This window comes from Symphalangus syndactylus, chromosome 7 (genome assembly GCF_028878055.3).
Source record: "Symphalangus syndactylus isolate Jambi chromosome 7, NHGRI_mSymSyn1-v2.1_pri, whole genome shotgun sequence".
Taxonomy (NCBI): Eukaryota; Metazoa; Chordata; class Mammalia; order Primates; family Hylobatidae; genus Symphalangus; species Symphalangus syndactylus.
Genome location: NC_072429.2, coordinates 139,740,288 through 139,760,645, shown reverse-complemented (window position 1 = coordinate 139,760,645; position 20,358 = coordinate 139,740,288). Strand labels below are relative to the sequence as shown.

General features: G+C 41.1%; 1 protein-coding gene across 14 annotated transcripts in view; it reads left to right on the top strand.

Annotated features, from left to right (window-relative positions):
- The window catches only part of PTK2 (protein tyrosine kinase 2), a 345,258-nt gene that overhangs the window by 178,220 nt on the left and 146,680 nt on the right, over window positions 1-20,358 (top strand). For all 14 annotated transcript variants that reach the window (XM_063643575.1, XM_055287368.1, XM_055287364.1 and 11 more), the window contains one exon: window positions 20,115-20,222. In XM_063643575.1, the coding sequence (XP_063499645.1) occupies window positions 20,115-20,222 (108 nt within the window). The remainder of the gene's footprint in view (window positions 1-20,114; window positions 20,223-20,358) is intronic.

Sequence of the window (20,358 nt, the reverse complement as noted above, 5' to 3'; positions counted from 1 at the left end):
AAATATGGAATACATCTGTGTCATACAACAGTAAGTACCGAGACGAAAAGTAGAACAGTGTAAGGGTGGGTGTACTGAGAAGGGCATGCTCCCATTTAGATGAGTGTTCAGGGAACGTGATTCTAGGGGCTTCTTCTCAGGCCTTGCACTAGTAACAGTTCTTTTCCACTTAACGTAGTTTAGTGATTTGAACTTTTTACTTAATTTATTCATACCTTGACCTGTACATATAATTTTCTATACATATATAAATGTGCCAAACCGTGTCTGACCTGCTTTTTTTCCAGGTGTGCTCTGGTTTCCATTCCCACTCTGCTCAGCTCCTGCCTCTACCATTCTTTTCTCTTCACCCTTCTCTGTAACCCCCCACCCCCTGCCCATACTTAACATGTAAGTGACTTAATAATCTTCTATGTTTTTCCCCATATTCCTGTTTTGTTATTCAGAAAAGGGGTCATCATCAGGCACACTGTCCTGCTTGGTTATTTCACTCCGTGAACCTGGTAGAGATTTTTTCAAGCCCCGCCTTTCTTTGCCCCTTCCTCCCTGTGGGCCAGATGGGATTCTGTGAAGGGCAATTACTTTGCTTTTAGATTTCTGCCCCAAGACAATGACATAATAAATACTCCTTTATATATAATCTATGTACTACTGCTTTTTCTCCTTATGGAAGAGATTTCCAAGGATGGAACTGCAGGGTTCATTTCAAATAGTTACAATTTTAAAAGAAGCTGTTGGATTGCTTTTCAGAAAAGCTAGGAAACTTCATATTGTCACTGGCAGTGTATGAGAGTACTGTTTTCGTGCTCATTGGATGGCAGTTTTAATAGCTCTTTTAATTTTTCCATTTTAATAGATATAAAGTTATTCTTGTAACTTTTTTGCTCACTTAGATGTAAAGCAAGGACCTAGTAACTTTAAACATATTTTAATGTCTTGGCTATTTCTCTTCTCACCTTTGTAAATTAACTGCTCATATCATATACTTTGCCTATTTTACCAACACAGTTGTCCTTTTAATAAGTCCCTTTACACATCAAAGAAATCAGTATGTTTTCCTGTTATCTTTTTTATTATTTTTTTCCCCAAATCTCTTGTTGGCTGTTGACTTTAAACAGACCGGCCTCCCTTGTCCCACATCCTAAGGATGACAACTGTCCTGACTTCTGCCATCAGTGATTAAATCTCATTAAATGCTGCTGTGACAGCTGGATATTCACAGAGGAAAACAATAAATTTTTGTGAAATTTTGTGAAAGTGGGTTTTTTTTTTTTTTCCACTTTTTTTTTTTTAATTTATTTTTATTTTTTATTATACTTTAGGGTTTTAGGGTACATGTGCACAATGTGCAGGTTTGTTACATATGTATCCATGTGCCATGTTGATTTCCTGTACCCATTAACTCGTCATTTAGCATTAGGTGTATCTCCTAATGCTGTCCCTCCCCCCTCCCCCCACCCACAACAGTCCCCGGAGTGTGATGTTCCCCTTCCTGTGTCCATGAGTTCTCATTGTTCAATTCCCACCTATGAGTGAGAACATGCGGTGTTTGGTTTTTTGTCCTTGCGATAGTTTACTGAGAATGATGTTTTCCAGTTTCATCCATGTCCCTACAAAGGACACGAACTCATCATTTTTTATGGCTGCATAGTATTCCATGGTGTATATGTGCCACATTTTCTTAATCCAGTCTATCGTTGTTGGACATTTGGGTTGGTTCCAACTCTTTGCTATTGTGAATAGTGCCGCAATAAACATACGTGTGCATGTGTCTTTATAGCAGCATGATTTATAGTCCTTTGGGTATATACCCAGTAATGGGATAGCTGGGTCAAATGGTATTTCTAGTTTGAGATCCCTGAGGAATCGCCACACTGACTTCCACAATGGTTGAACTAGTTTACAGTCCCACCAACAGTGTAAAAGTGTTCCTATTTCTCCACATCCTCTCCAGCACCTGTTGTTTCCTGATTTTTTAATGATGGCCATTCTAACTGGTGTGAGATGGTATCTCACTGTGGTTTTGATTTGCATTTCTCTGATGGCCAGTGATGATGAGCATTTCTTCATGTGTTTTTTGGCTGCATAAATGTCTTCTTTTGAGAAGTGTCTGTTCATGTCCTCTGCCCACTTTTTGATGGGGTTGTTTGTTTTTTTCTTGTAAATTTGTTTGAGTTCATTGTAGATTCTGGATATTAGCCCTTTGTCAGTTGAGTAGGTTGCAAAAATTTTCTCCCATTCTGTAGGTTGCCTGTTCACTCTGATGATAGTTTCTTTTGCTGTGCAGAAGCTCTTTAGTTTAATGAGATCCCATTTGTCGATTTTGGCTTTTGTTGCCATTGCTTTTGGTGTTTTAGACATGAAGTCCTTGCCCACGCCTATGTCCTGAATGGTATTGCCTAGGTTTTCTTGTAGGATTTTAATGGTTTTAGGTCTAACATATAAGTCTTTAATCCATCTTGAATTAATTTTTGTATAAGGTGTAAGGAAGGGATCCAGTTTCAGCTTTCTACATATGGCTAGCCAGTTTTCCCAGCACCATTTATTAAATAGGGAATCCTTTCCCCATTTCTTGTTTTTGTCAGGTTTGTCAAAGATCAGATAGTTGTAGCTATGCGGCATCATTTCTGAGGGCTCTGTTCTGTTCCATTGATCTATGTCTCTGTTGTGGTACCAGTACCATGCTGTTTTGATTACTGTAGCCTTGTAGTAGAGTTTAAAGTCAGGTAGCGTGATGCCTCCAGCTTTGTTCTTTTGGCTTAGGATTGACTTGGCGATGCGGGCTCTTTTTTGGTTCCATATGAACTTTAAAGTAGTTTTTTCCAATTCTGTGAAGAAAGTCATTGGTAGCTTGATGGGGATGGCATTGAATCTATAAATTACCTTGGGCAGTATGGCCATTTTCACGATATTGATTCTTCCAACCCATGAGCACGGAATGTTCTTCCATTTGTTTGTATCCTCTTTTATTTCATTGAGCAGTGGTTTGTAGTTCTCCTTGAAGAGGTCTTTCACATCCCTTGTAAGTTGGATTCCTAGGTATTTTATTCTCTTTGAAGCAATTGTGAATGGGAGTTCACTCATGATTTGGCTCTCTGTTTGTCTGTTATTGGTGTACAAGAATACTTGTGATTTTTGTACATTAATTTTGTATCCTGAGACTTTGCTGAAGTTGCTAATCAGCTTAAGGAGATTTTGGGCTGAGACAATGGGGTTTTCTAGATATACAATCATGTCATCTGCAAACAGGGACAATTTGACTTCCTCTTTTCCTAATTGAATACCCTTTATTTCCTTCTCCTGCCTGATTGCTCTGGCCAGAACTTCCAGCACTATGTTGAATAGGAGCGGTGAGAGAGGGCATCCCTGTCTTGTGCCAGTTTTCAGAGGGAATGCTTCCAGTTTTTGCCCATTCAGTATGATATTGGCTGTGGGTTTGTCATAGATAGCTGTTATTATTTTGAGATATGTCCCATCAATACCTAATTTATTGAGAGTTTTTAACATGAAGGGTTGTTGAATTTTGTCAAAGGCCTTTTCTGCATCTATTGAGATAATCATGTGGTTTTTGTCTTTGGTTCTGTTTATATGCTGGATTACATTTATTGATTTGCGTATGTTGAACCAGCCTTGCATCCCAGGGATGAAGCCCACTTGATCATGGTGGATAAGCTTTTTGATGTGCTGCTGGATTCGGGTTGCCAGTATTTTATTGAGGATTTTTGCATCAATGTTCATCAAGGATATTGGTCTGAAATTCTCTTTTTTGGTTAAGTCTCTGCCAGGTTTTGGTATCAGGACAATGCTGGCTTTGTAAAATGTGTTAGGGAGGATTCCCTCTTTTTCTATCGATTGGAATAGTTTCAGAAGGAATGGTACCAGTTCCTCCTTGTACCTCTGGTAGAATTCAGCTGTGAATCCATCAGGTCCTGGACTCTTTTTGGTTGGTAAGCTATTGATTATTGCCACAATTTCAGAACCTGTTATTGGTCTATTCAGAGATTCAACTTCTTCCTGGTTTAGTCTTGGGAGGGTGTATTTGTCGAGGAATTTATCCATTTCTTCTAGATTTTCTAGTTTATTTGCATAGAGGTGTTTGTAGTATTCTCTGATGGTAGATTGTATTTCTGTGGGATCGGTGGTGATATCCCCTTTTTCGTTTTTTATTGCATCTAGTTGATTCTTCTCTCTTTTCTTCTTTATTAGTCTTGCTAGCGGTCCATCAATTTTGTTGATCTTTTCAAAAAACCAGCTCCTGGATTCATTAATTTTTTGAAGGGTTTTTTGTGTCTCTATTTCCTTCAGTTCTGCTCTGATTTTAGTTATTTCTAGCCTTCTGCTAGCTTTTGAATGTGTTTGCTCTTGCTTTTCTAGTTCTTTTAATTGTGATGTTAGGGTGTCAATTTTGGATCTTTCCTGCTTTCTCTTGTGGGCATTTAGTGCTATAAATTTCCCTCTACACACTGCTTTGAACGTGTCCCAGAGATTCTGGTATGTTGTGTCTTTGTTCTCGTTGGTTTCAAAGAACATCTTTATTTCTGCCTTCATTTCATTATGTACCCAATAGTCATTCAGGAGCAGGTTGTTCAGTTTCCATGTAGTTGAGCGGTTTTGAGTGAGTTTCTTAATCCTGAGGTCTAGTTTGATTGCACTGTGGTCTGAGAGACAGTTTGTTATAATTTCTGTTCTTTTACATTTGCTGAGGAGAGCTTTACTTCCAACTATGTGGTCAATTTTGGAATAGGTGTGGTGTGGTGCCGAAAAAAATGTATATTCTGTTGACTTGGGGTGGAGAGTTCTGTAGATGTCTATTAGGTCCACTTTATGTAGAGCTGAGTTCAATTCCTGGATATCCTTGTTAACTTTCTGTCTCGTTGATCTGTCTAATGCTGACAGTGGGGTGTTAAAATCTCCCATTATTATTGTGTGGGAGTTTAAGTCCCTTTGTAGGTCACTGAGGACTTGCTTTATGAATCTGGGTGCTCCTGTGTTGGGTGCATATATATTTAGGATAGTTAGCTCTTCTTGTTGGATTGATCCCTTTACCATTATGTAATGGCCTTCTTTGTCTCTTTTGATCTTTGTTGGTTTAAAGTCTATTTTATCAGAGACTAGGATTGCAACCCCTGCCTTTTTTTTGATTTCCAGTTGCTTGATAGATCTTCCTCCATCCCTTTATTTTGAGTCTATGTGTGTCTCTGCACGTGAGATGGGTTTCCTGAATACAGCACACTGATGGGTCCTGACTCCTTATCCAGTTTGCCAGTCTGTGTCTTTTGATTGGAGCATTTAGCCCATTTACATTTAACGTTAATATTGTTATGTGTGAATCTGATCCTGTCATTATGATGTTAGTTGGTTATTTTGCTCGTTAGTTGCTATAGTTTCTTCCTAGCCTCGATGGTCTTTATAATTTGGCATGTTTTTGCAGTGGCTGGTACCGGTTGTTCCTTTCCATGTTTAGTGCTTCCTTCAGGAGCTCTTTTAGGGCAGGCCTGGTGGTAACAAAATCACTCAGCGTTTGCTTGTCTGTAAAGTATTTTATTTCTCCTTCACTTATGAAGCTTAGTTTGGCGGGATAGGAGATTCTGGGTTGAAAATTCTTTTCTTTAAGAATGTTGAATATCGGCCCCCACTCTCTTCTGGCTTGTAGAGTTTCTGCTGAGAGATCAGCTGTTAGTCTGATGGGCTTCCCTTTGTGGGTAACCCGACCTTTCTCTCTGGCTGCCCTTAACATTTTTTCCTTCATTTCAACTTTGGTGAATCTGACAATTATGTGTCTTGGAGTTGCCCTTCTCGAGGAGTATCTTTGTGGCGTTCTCTGTATTTCCTGAATCTGAATGCTGGCCTGCCTTGCTAGATTGGGGAAGTTCTCCTGGATAATATCTTGCAGAGTGTTTTCCAACTTGGTTCCATTCTCCCCATCATTTTCAGGTACACCAATCAGACGTAGGTTTGGTCTTTTCACATAGTCCCAAATTTCTTGGAGGCTTTGTTCATTTCTTTTTATTCTTTTTTCTCTGAACTTCCCTTCTCTCTTCATTTCATTCATTTCATCTTCCATCAGCGATACCCTTTCTTCCAGTTGATCACATCTGCTACTGAGGCTTCTGCAATCTTCGCGTAGTTCTCGAAACTTGGCTTTCAGCTCCATCAGCTCCTTGAAGCCCTTCTCTCCATTGGTTATTCTAGTTATCCATTCTTCTAATTTTTTTTCAAAGTTTTTAACTTCTTTGCTATTGTTTTGAATTTCCTCTCGTAGCTCAGAGTAGTTTGATCGTCTGAAGCCTTCTTCTCTCAACTCATCAAAGTCATCCTCCATCCAGCTTTGTTCCGTTGCTGGTGAGGAACTGCGTTCTTTTGGAGGACGAGAGGTGCTCTGTTTTTTAGAGTTTCCAGTTTTTTTGGTCTGTTTTTTCCCCATCTTTGTGGTTTTATCTACTTTTTGTCTTTGATGATGGTGATGTACAGATGGGTTTTTGGTGTGGATGTCCTTTCTGTTTGTTAGTTTTCCTTCTACCAGACAGGACCCTCATTTGCAGGTCTGTTGGAGTTTACTAGAGGTCCACTCCAGACCCTGTTTGGCTGGGTGTCAGCAGCGGTGGCTGCAGAGCAGCGGATTTTCGTGAGACCACAAATTCAGCTGTCTGATAGTTCCTCTGAAAGTTTTGTCTCAGAGGAGTACCCGGTTGAATGAGGTGTCAGTCTGTCCCTACTGGGGGGGTGCCTCCCAGTTAGGCTGCTCAGGGGTGAGGGACCCACTTTAGGAGGCAGTCTGTCCGTTCTCAGATCTCCAGCTGCGTGCTGGGGGAACCACTACTCTCTTCAAAGCTGTCAGTCAGACAGGGACATTTAAGTCTGTGGAGGTTCTTGCTGAGTTTTTGTTTGTCTGTGCCCTGCCCCCAGAGGTGGAGCCTACAGAGGCAGGCAGGCCTCCTTGAGCTGTGGTGGGCTCCACCCAGTTCCAGCTTCCTGGCTGCTTTGTTTACCTAAGCAAGCCTGGGTAATGGCGGGCACCCCTCCCCCAGCCTCGCTGCCGCCTTGCAGCTTGATCTCAGACTGCTGTGCTAGCAATCAGCGAGACTCTGTGGGCATAGAACCCTCCGAGCCAGGTGCGGGACACAATCTCCTAGTGTGCCGTTTTCCAGGCCCGTTGGAAAAGCGCAGTATTAGGATGGGACTGACCTGATATTCCAGGTGCCGTCTGTTTCCCCTTTCTTTGACTAGGAAAGGGAACTCCCTGACCCCTTGCGCTTCCCGAGTGAGGCAATGCCTCGCCCTGCTTCGGCTCGCGCACAGTGAGCTTCACGGACTGTCCTGCACCCACTGTTAGGCACTCCCTAGTGAGATGAAACCGGTACCTCAAGCAGAATTGCAGAAATCACCCGTCTTCTGTGTCGCTGGGGCTGGGAGCTGGAGACGGGAGCTGTTCCTATTCGGCCATCTTCGAAAGTGGGTTTTATATTATGTTTCAGGACTTCTTTAATACCCTTCAATAAGATCTCAATCTTTTTCATATAGGTCTTCCATATTAAACCAATTCATAAGTATTTTATAGTTTTGGGCCTTATTTTGAATGACTTTTTGGGGGTTTTTTTTGCCACTTGCAATTTAAAATTTATATTGTGAGCATAGAAGAATATTCTTGATTATTGTATATCATATAGTCTGCAACCTTATTATTGATTAAATAGGTTTTTTATTAGAATTTTGGATTTTATAAGTATATAATAATGTAATCAACAAAAGAATAATTTTACCTTTCCCCTTATACAGTTTTTTCTTTTAGTCACAAGAAGCTCAAAGATCATGTTTAATAACAGAGCAGTAGACAATATTCCTATTTTGTTTTAGATTTTAATTTATCAATTAAAAGTGTGTCATTATTTGGGATTGTTTTTGTTGCTGAGTTTTAATAACATCTCTTTAATATTTTGATCTTTTGCTTAGTTTTATGAGTAGCTCCTAAATTTAATCAAAGACCCTTTTAGCATCTATTGATATGATCCTTTTTTCTCCTTTAATTTATTAGTATAGTAGGTTATATTAATAGTTATGGTAATATTGAGCCAATTAATAATACATAATATTCTTTTAAAATATTGAGTTATATTTGTAGAATTTTTACAACTATTTGTAAGTGAGATTAATCTAGAGTTTTCTTTTTTATGTTAGCTTTATTAGACATGGTGTTAAAGTTATATTAATTTCATTAGGTGAATTGGAATCTTTCAGTGATTTTTTTTTTTAAACTTTCTAAGCTCAGGGGTACATGTGCAGATTTGTTATATAGGTAACCTCGTGTCACACAGTTTACCGTACAGATTATTTTGTCACCCAGGTATTAATCCTAGTACTGATTAGTTATTTTTCCTAATCCCCTCCCCACTTGTACCCTCCACCTTCTGGTAGGCCCCAGTGTCTGTTGTTGCTCTCTGTGTGTCCTTGTGTTCTCATCTTTTAGCTTCCCTTATAAGTGGGAGCTAAAAGATGCAGTATTTAGTTTTCTATTCCTGTGTTATTTTGCTAAAGATAATGGCCTCCAGCTCCATCCATGTTCCTGCAAAGAAGATGATCTCATTCTTTTTTTTTGGCTGCATAATATTCCATGGTGTGCATGTACCACATTTCCTTTATCCATTCTACCATCGATGGGCATTTAGGTTGATTCCATGTCTTGGCTATTGTGAATAGTGCTGCATTGGATGTACATGTATATGTGTCTTTATAAAAGAACAATTTGGCTGGGCACGGTGGCTTATGCCTGTAATCCCAGCACTTTGGGTGGCCGAGGCAGGCGGATCACGAGGTCAGGATATGGAGAACATCCTGGCTAACACGGTGAAACTCTGTCCCTACTAAAAATACAAAAAATTAACCGGGCGTGGTGGCATGAGCCTGTAGTCCCAGCTACTCGGGAGGCTGAGGCAGGAGAATGGCATGAACCTGGGAGGCGGAGCTTGCAGTGAGCTGAGATCGCACCACTGCACTCCAGCCTGGGCAACAGAGCGACACCCCGTCTCGGAAAAAAAAAAAAAAAGAACAATTTATATTTCTTTGGGTATATACCCAGTAATGGGATTGCTGGGTTGAATGGTACTTCTGCTTTTAGGTGTTGAGGAATTGCCACGCTGTCTTATTATTTTATGTATAATTGTGAGGTACATTCCTTCAATGCCTAGTTCATTAAGGTGTTTTAACATGAAGAGATGTTGAATTTTATTGAACACCTTTTCTGCATCTGTCAAGATGATCCTGTGGTTTTTGTTTTTAGTTCTGTTTATGTGATGAATCACATTTATTGATTTCCATATGTTGACCCAGCCTTGCATCCCAGGAATAAAGAAAGCCTACTTGATCATGGTGGATTAGCTTTTTGATGTGCCATTGCTGGGTTTAGTTTGCTAGTATTTTGTTGAGGATTTTTGCATCTATGTTCATTAATAATATTGGCCTGACATTTTCTATTTTTGTTGTGTCTCTGCCAGGTTTTGGTATCAGAATAATTCCAGCCTCATAGAATGAGTTAAAGAGGAGTCCCTCCTTTTCAGTTTATTGGAATAGTTTTAGTAAGAATGGTACCAGCTCATCTGTATACATCTGGTAGAATTCAGCTGTGAATCCATGTGGTGCTGGGCTTTATTGGGTTGGTAGGCTATTTATTACTGATTCAATTTCAGAGCTCATTATTGGTCTCTTCAGGGCTTCAGTTTCTTCCTGGCTGAGTCTTGGGAGGGTTTATATGTCCAGGAATTTATCCATAGCTTCTAGATTTTCTGGTTTATGTGCATAGAGGTCTTCCTAATATTTTCTGATAGTTATTTGTATTTCTGTGGGGTTGGTGGTAATATCCCCCTTTTCATTTCTAGTTGTGTTTACTTAGGTCTTCCTCTTCTCTTCTTTATTAATCCAGGTAGTGGTCTATTTTATTAATTTTTTTAAAAAAAACAACTCTTGGACTCGTTTTGGTTTAGCAACAGGCAGGAATGGTTTTTCCCATCTCACTGTCCTTCAGTTCATCCTGGTTTTGGTTAGTTCTTTTCTTCTTCTAGTTTTGGGGTTGGTTTGCTCTTGGTTCTCTATTTCTTTTTTGTGATCTTAAGTTGCTAAACTGAGATCTAACTTTTTGATGTGGGCATTTAGTGCTACAAATTTACCTGTTAACACTGCCTTACCTGTGCCCCAGAGATTCTGGTACATTGTGTCTTGGTTCTTATTCATTTCAAAGCACTTCTTGATTTCTGCCTTAATTTCATTATTTGCCCAAAAGTCATTCGGGAGCAGTTTATTCAATTTCCATGTAATTGTGTGGTTTTGAGCAAATTTCTTAGTCATGATTTCTAACTTGGCCGTGCTGTGCTCTGAGAGAATGTTTATTATGATTTCAGTTCTTTTGCATTTGCTGAGTACTACAAATTTACCTCTTTATACTGCCTTCCCTGTGCCCCAGAGATTCTGGTCCATGGTGTCTTCGTTCTCATTCATTTCAAAGCACTTCTTGATTTCTGCCTTAATTTCATTATTTACCCAAAAGTCATTCAGGAGCAGTTTATTCAATTTCCATGTAATTGTGTGGTTTTGAGCAAATTTCTTAGTCATGATTTCTAATTTGGCCGTACTGTGCTCTGAAAGAATGGTTGTTATGATTTCAGTTCTTTTGCATTTGCTAAACAGTGTTTTGTGTTCAATTATATAATTGATCTTAGAGTATGTGCCATATGGTGATGAGATGAATGTGTATTTTGTTGCTTTAGGGTGGAGAGTTCTGTAGATGTCTATCAGGTCCATTTGATCCAATGTTGAATTCAAATCATGAATATGTTTGTTAATTTCCTGTCTCAGTGATCTACGTAATATTGTCAGTGGGGTGTTAAAGTCTCCCACTATTATTGCATAGGAGTCTAAGTCTCTTTGAAGGTCTCTAAGAATTTGGTTTATTAATATGAGTGCTGCTATTTGGTTTTTTATATATTTAGGATAGTTAGGTCTTCTTGTTGAATTGAACCCTTTGTCATTATGTAATGCACTTCTTTGTCTTTTTTAACTGTGTTGGTTTAAAGTCTGTTTTGTCTGAAATTAAGATTGTAACCCCTGTTTTTTTCTATTTTCCATTTGAATGATAGATTTTTCTCCATTCCTTTATTTTGAGCCTATGTGTGTCATTGCATGTGAGATAGATATTCTGAAGACAGCATACCAATGAATCTTGGTTCTTTATCCAGCTCTGTGTCTTTTAATGGGGGCATTTAGCCCATTAACATTCAAGGTTAGTATTGATATGTGTGGATTTGATCCTGCCATCATGGTGTTAGCTTGCTATTAGGCAAACTTGTTTGTGTGGTTGCTTTATAGTGTCACTGGTCTGTGTTTTTGTAATGGTTGGTAACGGTCTTTCCATATTTAGTGCTCCTTTCAGGAGCTCTTGTAAGGCAGGTCTCATGGTAACAAATTTCTTCAGCATTTGCTTGTCTGAAAAGGATCTTATATCTCCTTTATGAAGCTTAGTTTGGTTGGAATTATAAAATTTCACGTTGGAATTTCTTCCAGAATGTTGAATGTTGGCCACCAATCTCTTCTGGCTTGTAGAGTTTCTACTGAGAGGTCTGCTGTTTATCTGATGGGCCTTCCTTTGCAGGTGACCTGGCCCTTCTAGTTTCAACATTTTTTCTTTCATTTCCACCTTGAAGAATTTCATGATGATGTGTCTTGGGAATGATCTTCTCGTGGAGTATCTTACTCTGCCTTTCCTGAATTTGAATGTTGACCTCTCTAGCTAGGTTGGGAAAGTTTTCATGGATCATATCCTGATATATGTTTTCCAAGTTGCTTACACTCTCCCCAGCTCTTTCAGGGACAGCAGTGAGACATAGATTTGGTCTCTTTACATAATCCTGTATTTCACAGAGGCTTTCTTCATTCCTTTTCATTCTTTTTTCTCTATTCTTTTCTGACTGTCCTATTTCAGAAAGACAGCTTTCAAGCTCTGAAATTCTTTCCTCAACTTGGTCTATTATGCTATTAATACTTATGGTTGCATTATGAAATCTTTGTAGTGTGCTTTTCAGCACCATCAGGTTGATTATGTTCTTTTCTATTCTGGCTGTTTTTTCTCTCAGCTCCCATATTGTTTTATTGTGATTCTTAGCTTCCTTGGATTGGGTTTCAATGTACTCCTACATCTCAATGATCTTCATTCCTATCCATATTCTGAATTCTATTTCTGTCATTTCAGCCACCTCAGCCCAGTTCAGAACCTTTGCTGGAGAGGTGGTGTGGTCATTTAGAGGAAAGAAGGCACTCTGGCTTTTTGAGTTGTTAGATTTCTTGCAGTGGTTCTTTCCATCTTTTGGGCCGACATTTCTTCAACCTTTGAAGTTGCTGACCTTTGGATTTTGCTTGTTTGTTTATCCTATTTGATTACCTTGAGGATTTGATTGTGGTTAAGGTGGACTCAACTGACTGGCTTCATTTCTGGAATATTTTAGGGAGCCAGTGCCCAGCTCCCAACTCCTGGACTATGTGCTCTAATTCTGGGAGACTGGTATTGTTCTCTGGCTCCTGGAGGTTAGGAATCCACTGCACTTGTAGGGTGTTGGGAGTAGGGGTGCTCCCAGACCACTGGTCACTACACTCCAATAGGTGGTGTCACCCAAAGCATTTCACAGTGTGGTGGCATAGGATCCGTCCTTGTTTCCATGTGCCAGCAGCAGTGGCAGCACAGTGGGGTGCATGCTCATCAGCCCAGCAGGTTGGGTGCCTGTCTCCATTTGAGCATTCACTACAGTGGCAGTAGCAGTATGGTTTGGGTGGGGGGTGCCTGTTGGCAACTGTGCAGCATTGGTGCTGGTGGTGGTGGTGGTAGCACAGGGTTGGGTTGCTGGCAGGCCCAGGTCTGTGTGTGTAGTCTGTGCACTGTAAGCATAGGTGTTTGCTCTGGGTAGGGGAGAATCTGCTGTTCTCTGTGCTTGCTTTCACTTTTGGGGTAATGTTGACATAAGCATGGGATGCTGGCAGTGGGGACAGGGCTTGTTGGCTCTGTGCCTGCCGAGGCTCCACCTGAGGTGGCTGTCAGGCATGGGTGAGTTTTGGGGTTGCATGCACACATGCACTGGTGAGGCATGGAAGGCAATACCTGCCTGCATACGCAGGTGCCAGCAAAACTCTGTTGGGGATTGCTGTGGGCTAGAGGAACCTGCAGTGTGAGGAGGGAGCGGGTGGGCTGGTGTGTGGCAATGGGGGCTGCCCTGCGGGAGCTCTCTGCTGATCAGAAGCGGTCAGCCACTGCAGGAGCTATGATGTGAGCCCCCAGGGCACCCAAGGCTACCTTGCAAGCAGGCACGTTCAGGCTGGGATCCCAGGAGAAGCCAGAAGCCCAAGGGGTGCTCAGGTCGGACTAACCCCCTTCTGATAGGTAAGCCCACCCTGCAGAGTTCAGGTCCAACAGTTCCCTAGGTCTAAAGTCTCTTATGGGGGCAAGTCAGGGCTTCCCTGGCCGTGTTCCACTACAGACACTCCTGCACCAAACCCTCTGGGCTCCACCTCAGCTGGCTGCAATCCGTACCACTTCTCTAAGCAGCTCTCCCTGCCACCTCAAGTGTCCATAGTAATTGAGGGGCCCCCTGCTGGGATTTAAGAGGCCTGTAGTGAGAGCAGGTTGCTCCTTGCCAGTTCCACTCACCCATTCCCCCAGGGTAATTGTGGGCCAGGAATGAGTCTTGGTGTGCAGTAGCCTCTTGCAGGGTTCCCAGCTTCCTCCCCCTTCAGCCCAGCTTCTGTGTCTTTCCTTCATCCATTCTCGGTGCCTTCCCTCTCTCTGGTGATTTTTAATGGCCTGAAATATTTTAATTCAAATTGGAATTGCGTGTTTTTTAAAGACTAGGTAGAATTGATCTATGTAACAACATGATGCCTTTTTAAATGGTAGGTGTTTATCTTTTTAATCACTTCAATAGTAATAGATCTTTTTTGAGACAGGGTCTCACCCTGTCACCCAGGCTGGAATACAGTGGCACGATCATGGCTTACTGCAACCTCTGCCATCTGGGCTCAAGCAGTTCTCCTGCCACAGTCTCCCAAGTAGCTTGGGACTACAGGTACACACCATTACCCTCGGCTAATTTTTGTATTTTTTTGTAGAGAGGGGGTTTTGCCATGTTGCCCAAGCTGGTCTCAAACTCCTGGGTTCAAGTAATCTGCCCACCCCAGCCTCCCAAAGTGCTGAGATTACAGGCGTGAACCACTGTGCCTGGCCTAATAGTGATCGATCTATCCAGATTTTCCACGTCTGTCAACTTTGGTAATTTAGCATATTATCCATTTCTCTACATTTTCATCTTGCTGCCATAGAGTTACCTCTCATAGATCTCTTAAAATCTTTCCAGTAACTTTGTCTCTATATTCCTGTTTCATGCCTAAGCTCTTCTGATTTGGCTCTTTTTCAGACTTGTAAAGGTCTGTCTATTCTGATTGTTTTTTGAAGGACAAGTTTAGTGATGTATTGCAGCAGTACTATTAATTTTCATTGATTTCAGTATTTTTCTTCATTAATTCTGTTTTTGTAGTATCTTCATTATTTTTGTCTTTTTATTGTGCTCTTCCCTTTAAGTGCATCTTTAAAATGTATTCTTGTTTACTTTGGAGGCCATTTTCTTCTTGCACAACTTTTAATATGTCTTACCTTTCTAGGTATGTGGTATTCTTCTTTTCATTGTATTTCTGTATACTCATTTGATATTTTATCTTTGGCTAGGCACGGTGGCTCATGCCTGTAATCCCAGCACTTTGGGAGGCTGAGGCAGGCGGATCACCTGAGATCAGAAGTTTGAGACCAGCCTGGCCAATATGGCGAAACACCATCTCTACTAAAAATACAAAAATTAGCCAGGCGTGGTGGCACCTGTAGTCCCAGCTACTTCAGGACACTTTGAGGCAGGAGAATCACTTGAACCCGGGAGGTGGAGATTGCAGTGAGCTGAGATCATGCCACTGCACTCCAGGCTGGACGACGGAGTGAGACTCCATCTCAAAAACAAAACCAAGAACAAAAATTTTATTTTTATTTCTCTTTTTCATTATAGCATTATTTAGAAGAATATTACTTAAGTTTCAAGTAGCCCTGGGGTTTTATCTCATTTTTGTTTCTATGAGCATATTATGAGCCAAAAATTTCATATTGGCTTATGAGCAGGTAATACGATTTTTAAATGTTAACTGTTTCACAGTTGTTAAGATCTTCTTTATGGCCAAGCGTATGATTTTTATAAATGTTCCTTGAAAATATATATGTATGTTTTCCATTTGAGTTTATAAGGACCTCTGGGCTTATGAAATAAGAGGTATTAGTTATGTAAAGTAGAAGAAAGCAAGATTGGAGCAATCAGGATAGAGCCCCCAGAAGATTCCCTGCACTGCACTTCCCACATTTCTGCCTGCCACACTCCTCCTCCTCCTCATTTGTTCTGCCTCCTATGGGTGAACTTCATGTTCCTGAATGAGACCAACCCTCTGCTATGTAATGGCTTCTATCCTATCTTACCTGTTCATGGTAATTCTTCAGCTCTGCCCACTCTTTCCTGTAGCAGCAGACATTTCTAATATACTGGATCGTTCCTGTCAGCGTAGAAAAATGTATAGTTTCTCCCATCCTAAAATGCTCTCTTTTAGCCCTGTGTCCCTCTCTCTCCCTGGTACCTCATGTTTTCCTGTCATTTATTGCAAAACTTCTTGACAGATTACCTAACTGCATTGTCTTTAATTCTTCCCACTCCCTCTTCAACCTGCTTCAACCAGGCCTTTCCTGCCTACTACCATTACACCACCACCGTCCACCCGCCAACGCCTGGCCGAGGATAACAGTGATCCTCCTGTAGATAAGCCCACTGGGTACTTCTGAGCCCTTATCTACTTTACTTGACTTCTCTAGTGCTGTCCAACAGCAATATGATGCAAGCCTCATAGGTAATTTAAAATTTTCTAGTAACCACATTTAAAAAGGTAAAAAGATAGGTGAAATTAATTTTAATGTATTTTATTTGATCCAGTATATCCAATGTATCATCATTTCAAGATATAATCAGTGTAAGAATTCTTGAGACTTCATCTTATTTTTATCATTCCAAGTTTTTGAAATCTGGCATGCATTGTACCCTACCAGCATATCTCAGCCTGGAGGAGCCACATACCACTGGGTGCTCCATAGCTGTGTGTGGCTTCCTGCCACCAATTGAACAGCACATCTCAGATTCTCCTCCTCAAGTGCCCTTTCCCTCTCTTTTTGCCCTTGTAATGACCAATTACATGCCTATCTTAAGTGTTGCCTTAGTCAGTTTGCATATATATTGTGTGCAGCTGCCTCGTGCTAGATTCTGGTGGTGCAGTACTGTATCTGAATGTAATATACCTAGTCTTAAGCTCTTGTTGCCCAAGTCTTATTCTCTTTTTCGCAGTGAAACTTTTTCTGAGGCTCTATTTCCTCCCTCCTCTCCTTTCCAATAAATTAGATATTTTTATACAGCACCGTGTATTGCTTTGTTACAGTCCTTATCCCAGTTGTGATGGTTTACTTGTGTAATGTTTGTTTAATGTCTGGATTCATGTTATATCCCTGTTTGCTGCTGTGTATCTGATACTTGGAACACAGTCTACACCTAATAACTTCTCATACTTCATTCACTTACATGCCAGGCATGGCCTTGCTTCCTTGTAATCTGGTGGTGGACGAGGTAGACATGATACTCTCATCCTCATGGGGCTTTCCTTCTAGTTATAAAATAGAAAATAAGAAGAAAATAAGCAATATAAATAATGTGATTGTGCTAAAGGGCTATAGTAGGGTGGCGTGAGAGAGAGTATCTGAGTGTTTGATTTAGAGTAGGTGGGCGGTGCCAGCCCCTCTTAACCCTGTTCTCTTTATAACAGGTGTTTTAAATTATCTTTTGCTATCTTGAAATTAAAATTACAGAGCATGTTATTCCCCTACTCAAATAAATTTTTTAAATCTCTATCACTATCTTAAAAGTTCAGCACAATACATTGGAAGGCACTATAGTCAGATGCACCTACTTAGTAATGACTTTTAATTTGAGGGAGGACAATCAGAAGTCACTCCATACAAGTGGTGTAGGAAAGTGACAGGGAAAAGTTATGTGACTGACCTTGGGGAATAATGCCAGAGTGAGGCAGAAAAATAGTTTTAAAAAATATAATTTCCATAACCTAGATGTCTTACTGTGCCTTATAATTTTTTTTTAATTATGAGATAGCAATAACAAGGACTAATTGAGATAGTATTCCTCATTTCATGTGTCACCACCAACATAATGATGTTCAGCTCTCGGTCTGTTGGAAGGAGCCTCCGACATCCTCTGTTACATACGTGCATGCAGTAGCTACAGATGCAAACTGTTAGAGTTGCATTGTGTCACTGACCAAAATAACTATAGCAAGTCTTGCCCTTGGTGGTGTCATTCTCCAAAACGGTGAGGAACTCTGAATAAAACTTCAAAAACAGCATAATAAAGGATTCCCTTGCATTACGCGTAAGTTGCATTCCTGGAAAATTCAATGCAGAGCATACTTTATGGTTTTAAACAGACTTTGTTTCTAGAGTCAGATTTTTCACTGACATAAATACACACCAGGACATTTGAAAGCCATCGAGGATGCAGGACAATTTTTTATTGTGCAGGAATTACCCATGCTTCATGTGACATCTAGCAGCCTTGGTTGTAAAAACAACCCACCCCCTGAAATCGTTCTACCCCAGCGAAACTAGAGCACATATCATCAAGACAAAATCATGACAGTAAGTTAGGTCAGAGAGGCAGGCAGGGGTCAAATCATGTAGACAGTTTGCTCATAGAAATCATGCTATGTAAATCATGCAAGTTATGATGCTTTGTATTGTACCTTTTTAAGCAGAGGAGTGATATGATCTGGCTTTCAGGTAGGGACATTATATCGTAGCATGGATGAAGGGAAACCAGTTAGGAAAAATGGCAGGACTCTAAGCAGAATATCATATGGTAGCCTGGACTATAGTGACAACTGTGAAGATGGGAAGTAAAAACATAAATTCTGGATGTTTGGGGCTGAAGTTCTCAGGACTTCAATTGTGGAGAGGTTGGATAATGGGGAAAGGGAGAAGAATCAATGAGAATGCCTTTTTTTTTGGCTCAGGAATCTTGTTGAATATTATCCTTTTTTTTTTCTTTTTTTTTTGAGACAGAGTTTTGCTCTGTCCAGAGTGTAATGGCATGATCTCAGTGCACTGCAACCTCTGACTCCCTGGTTCAAGTGATTCTCCTGCCTCAGCCTCCTGAGTAGCTGTGATTATAGGCACATGCCACCATGCCCAGCTAATTTTTGTATTTTTAGTAGAGACGGGGTTTCCCCATGTTGGCCAAGATGGTCTCAATCTCCTGACCTCATGAGCCACCCGCCTCAGCCTACCAAAGTGCTGGGATTACAGGCGTGAGCCACCGCGCCCAGCCACATATGATGCTTTTTATTGAAGTCAGGAAGCCTGGAGGAAGAACATGTTTTGAGAGAGTACCCTTTGAACTATGTTGTTAGTAATCTCTCGCAGACATCCGTGTGGCAATATGATGTAAGGAGTTGGATGCATGAGTCTGAGTTCCAGGGAGATGTCAGGGCTGGAGATGGTACTTAACGCCCCAGGACTGTATGGTATTCGTTTTGCCATGGCACAACTAGGGGGAATAACAGGGCCCACCCAGCACAGAGCCCTGCAGCCCTTTCACATTTATAGATTGAGTAGGGGAGAAGCCAGTAAAAAGAACTGGGAAAGAGAGACCAGTGAGGTGGAAGAAACCCCAAAAGGGGAGGATGTCCCAGAGAATAAGTGGGAAGAATATGCAGAGGGGCCGTGGGACATGCTATGAGAAGCCTAGGACCAGAGAATGGAGGGTTGCCTGTGGCCTCCTGGGGAAAGGCAGGAGCCCCGCAAAACACATGTCCCTACAAACAGCACAGGAAGATGCTTTGTTGGGAAGGGCAGCTGAGTGTGAATGTCTTTCTGAACAATTCCAACTCAGTTCTAGTGGCATCATCTGTTCTCCATGGAATGGGAAGGGACATTAGCTGACAGAGTGGCCTTAACCAAGGAAATTGTTTTGAAGAAATGTATAGGAATCTTCACATGCAAAGTGTTCATCCTCATGAGATGCTAGAAGGATGGAAGATACATGTATCTTCTATATGTATTTTTTTGAGGAAGGGTCTCACTGAGTTGCCCAAGCTAGAGTGCAGTGGCAGAGACTCAGCCTCCTGAGTAGCTGAGTCTACAGGCACAGACCACCATGCCTGCTTAATTTTTTTTTTTTTTTTGGTAGAGAAAGGGTCTCACTATGTTGCCCAGGCTGCTTGAACTCCTGGCCTCAAGGGGTCATCCCACCTCAGCCCCTCAAAGTGCTGTGATTATGGATGTGAGCCATTGCTCCCAACTCTATTTTTTTTTCTTTTTAAGAAGGAGAATGTTTATTAATTTGTACAGCAGTAATAGAAGGAAAAAAAAAAAGCAGCAGCAAAAGTTTGTGCTACTTAGGAAAATGACAATAGACTCTCCTGGCATGTCTTAAGAGCTTATTCTGTATTGGGAAGGGCCCTTTGGATACCTACTGTCTCCCTAGCTACAGAACTCCAGTTAGTTTTAGAACTTACTCTAGCCCAGGGTGCATGGGGAGTAATCCCAGATCCCTCTTTCTTTGGGAATGGGAGTAGAATGTTCTCTTTGACTAAGAATTCCGTAAGATTCCTCCCAGGCTGGCAAACGAGTCAGGCCAAAGGTTGCTTCAACTTTCCTCCCTCCTTTATCTTCTGTTCTCTCTCGGTGGTAACTGTACTCTTACTCATCCAACTCATGTATGGGTCTCCTCAGCACATCACAGAGAGCAGACCTGGACCTGACCTTGAAGTGCAGGAGACAGTCTCATGGCTGCTCCTCTGGAGCAGCTTGGAGAATCTGTTTTTTGCCCCAGACCTCCAGTCTTAGGGAGGATGTCTTCAGGACAACGAGGATTTCACAGAACATTTACAGACTCTGTGAAATGAGTTTTTTATCCGTAGTCTAAAGATTTTACCTTTCCTTTTTATAGCCCACACATCTTGCTGACTTCACTCAAGTGCAAACCATTCAGTATTCAAACAGTGAAGACAAGGACAGAAAAGGAATGCTACAACTAAAAATAGCAGGTGCACCCGAGGTAAGGAACTGTTACATTCATCATTAAGGGAAAATGGTTAAATAGGGATGTTTTAGAACTATTGATTTTTTTATGAAAAGGATGACGTTTTCACATGGTGAAACCCTGTCTCTATTAAAAATACAAAGATAAGCCA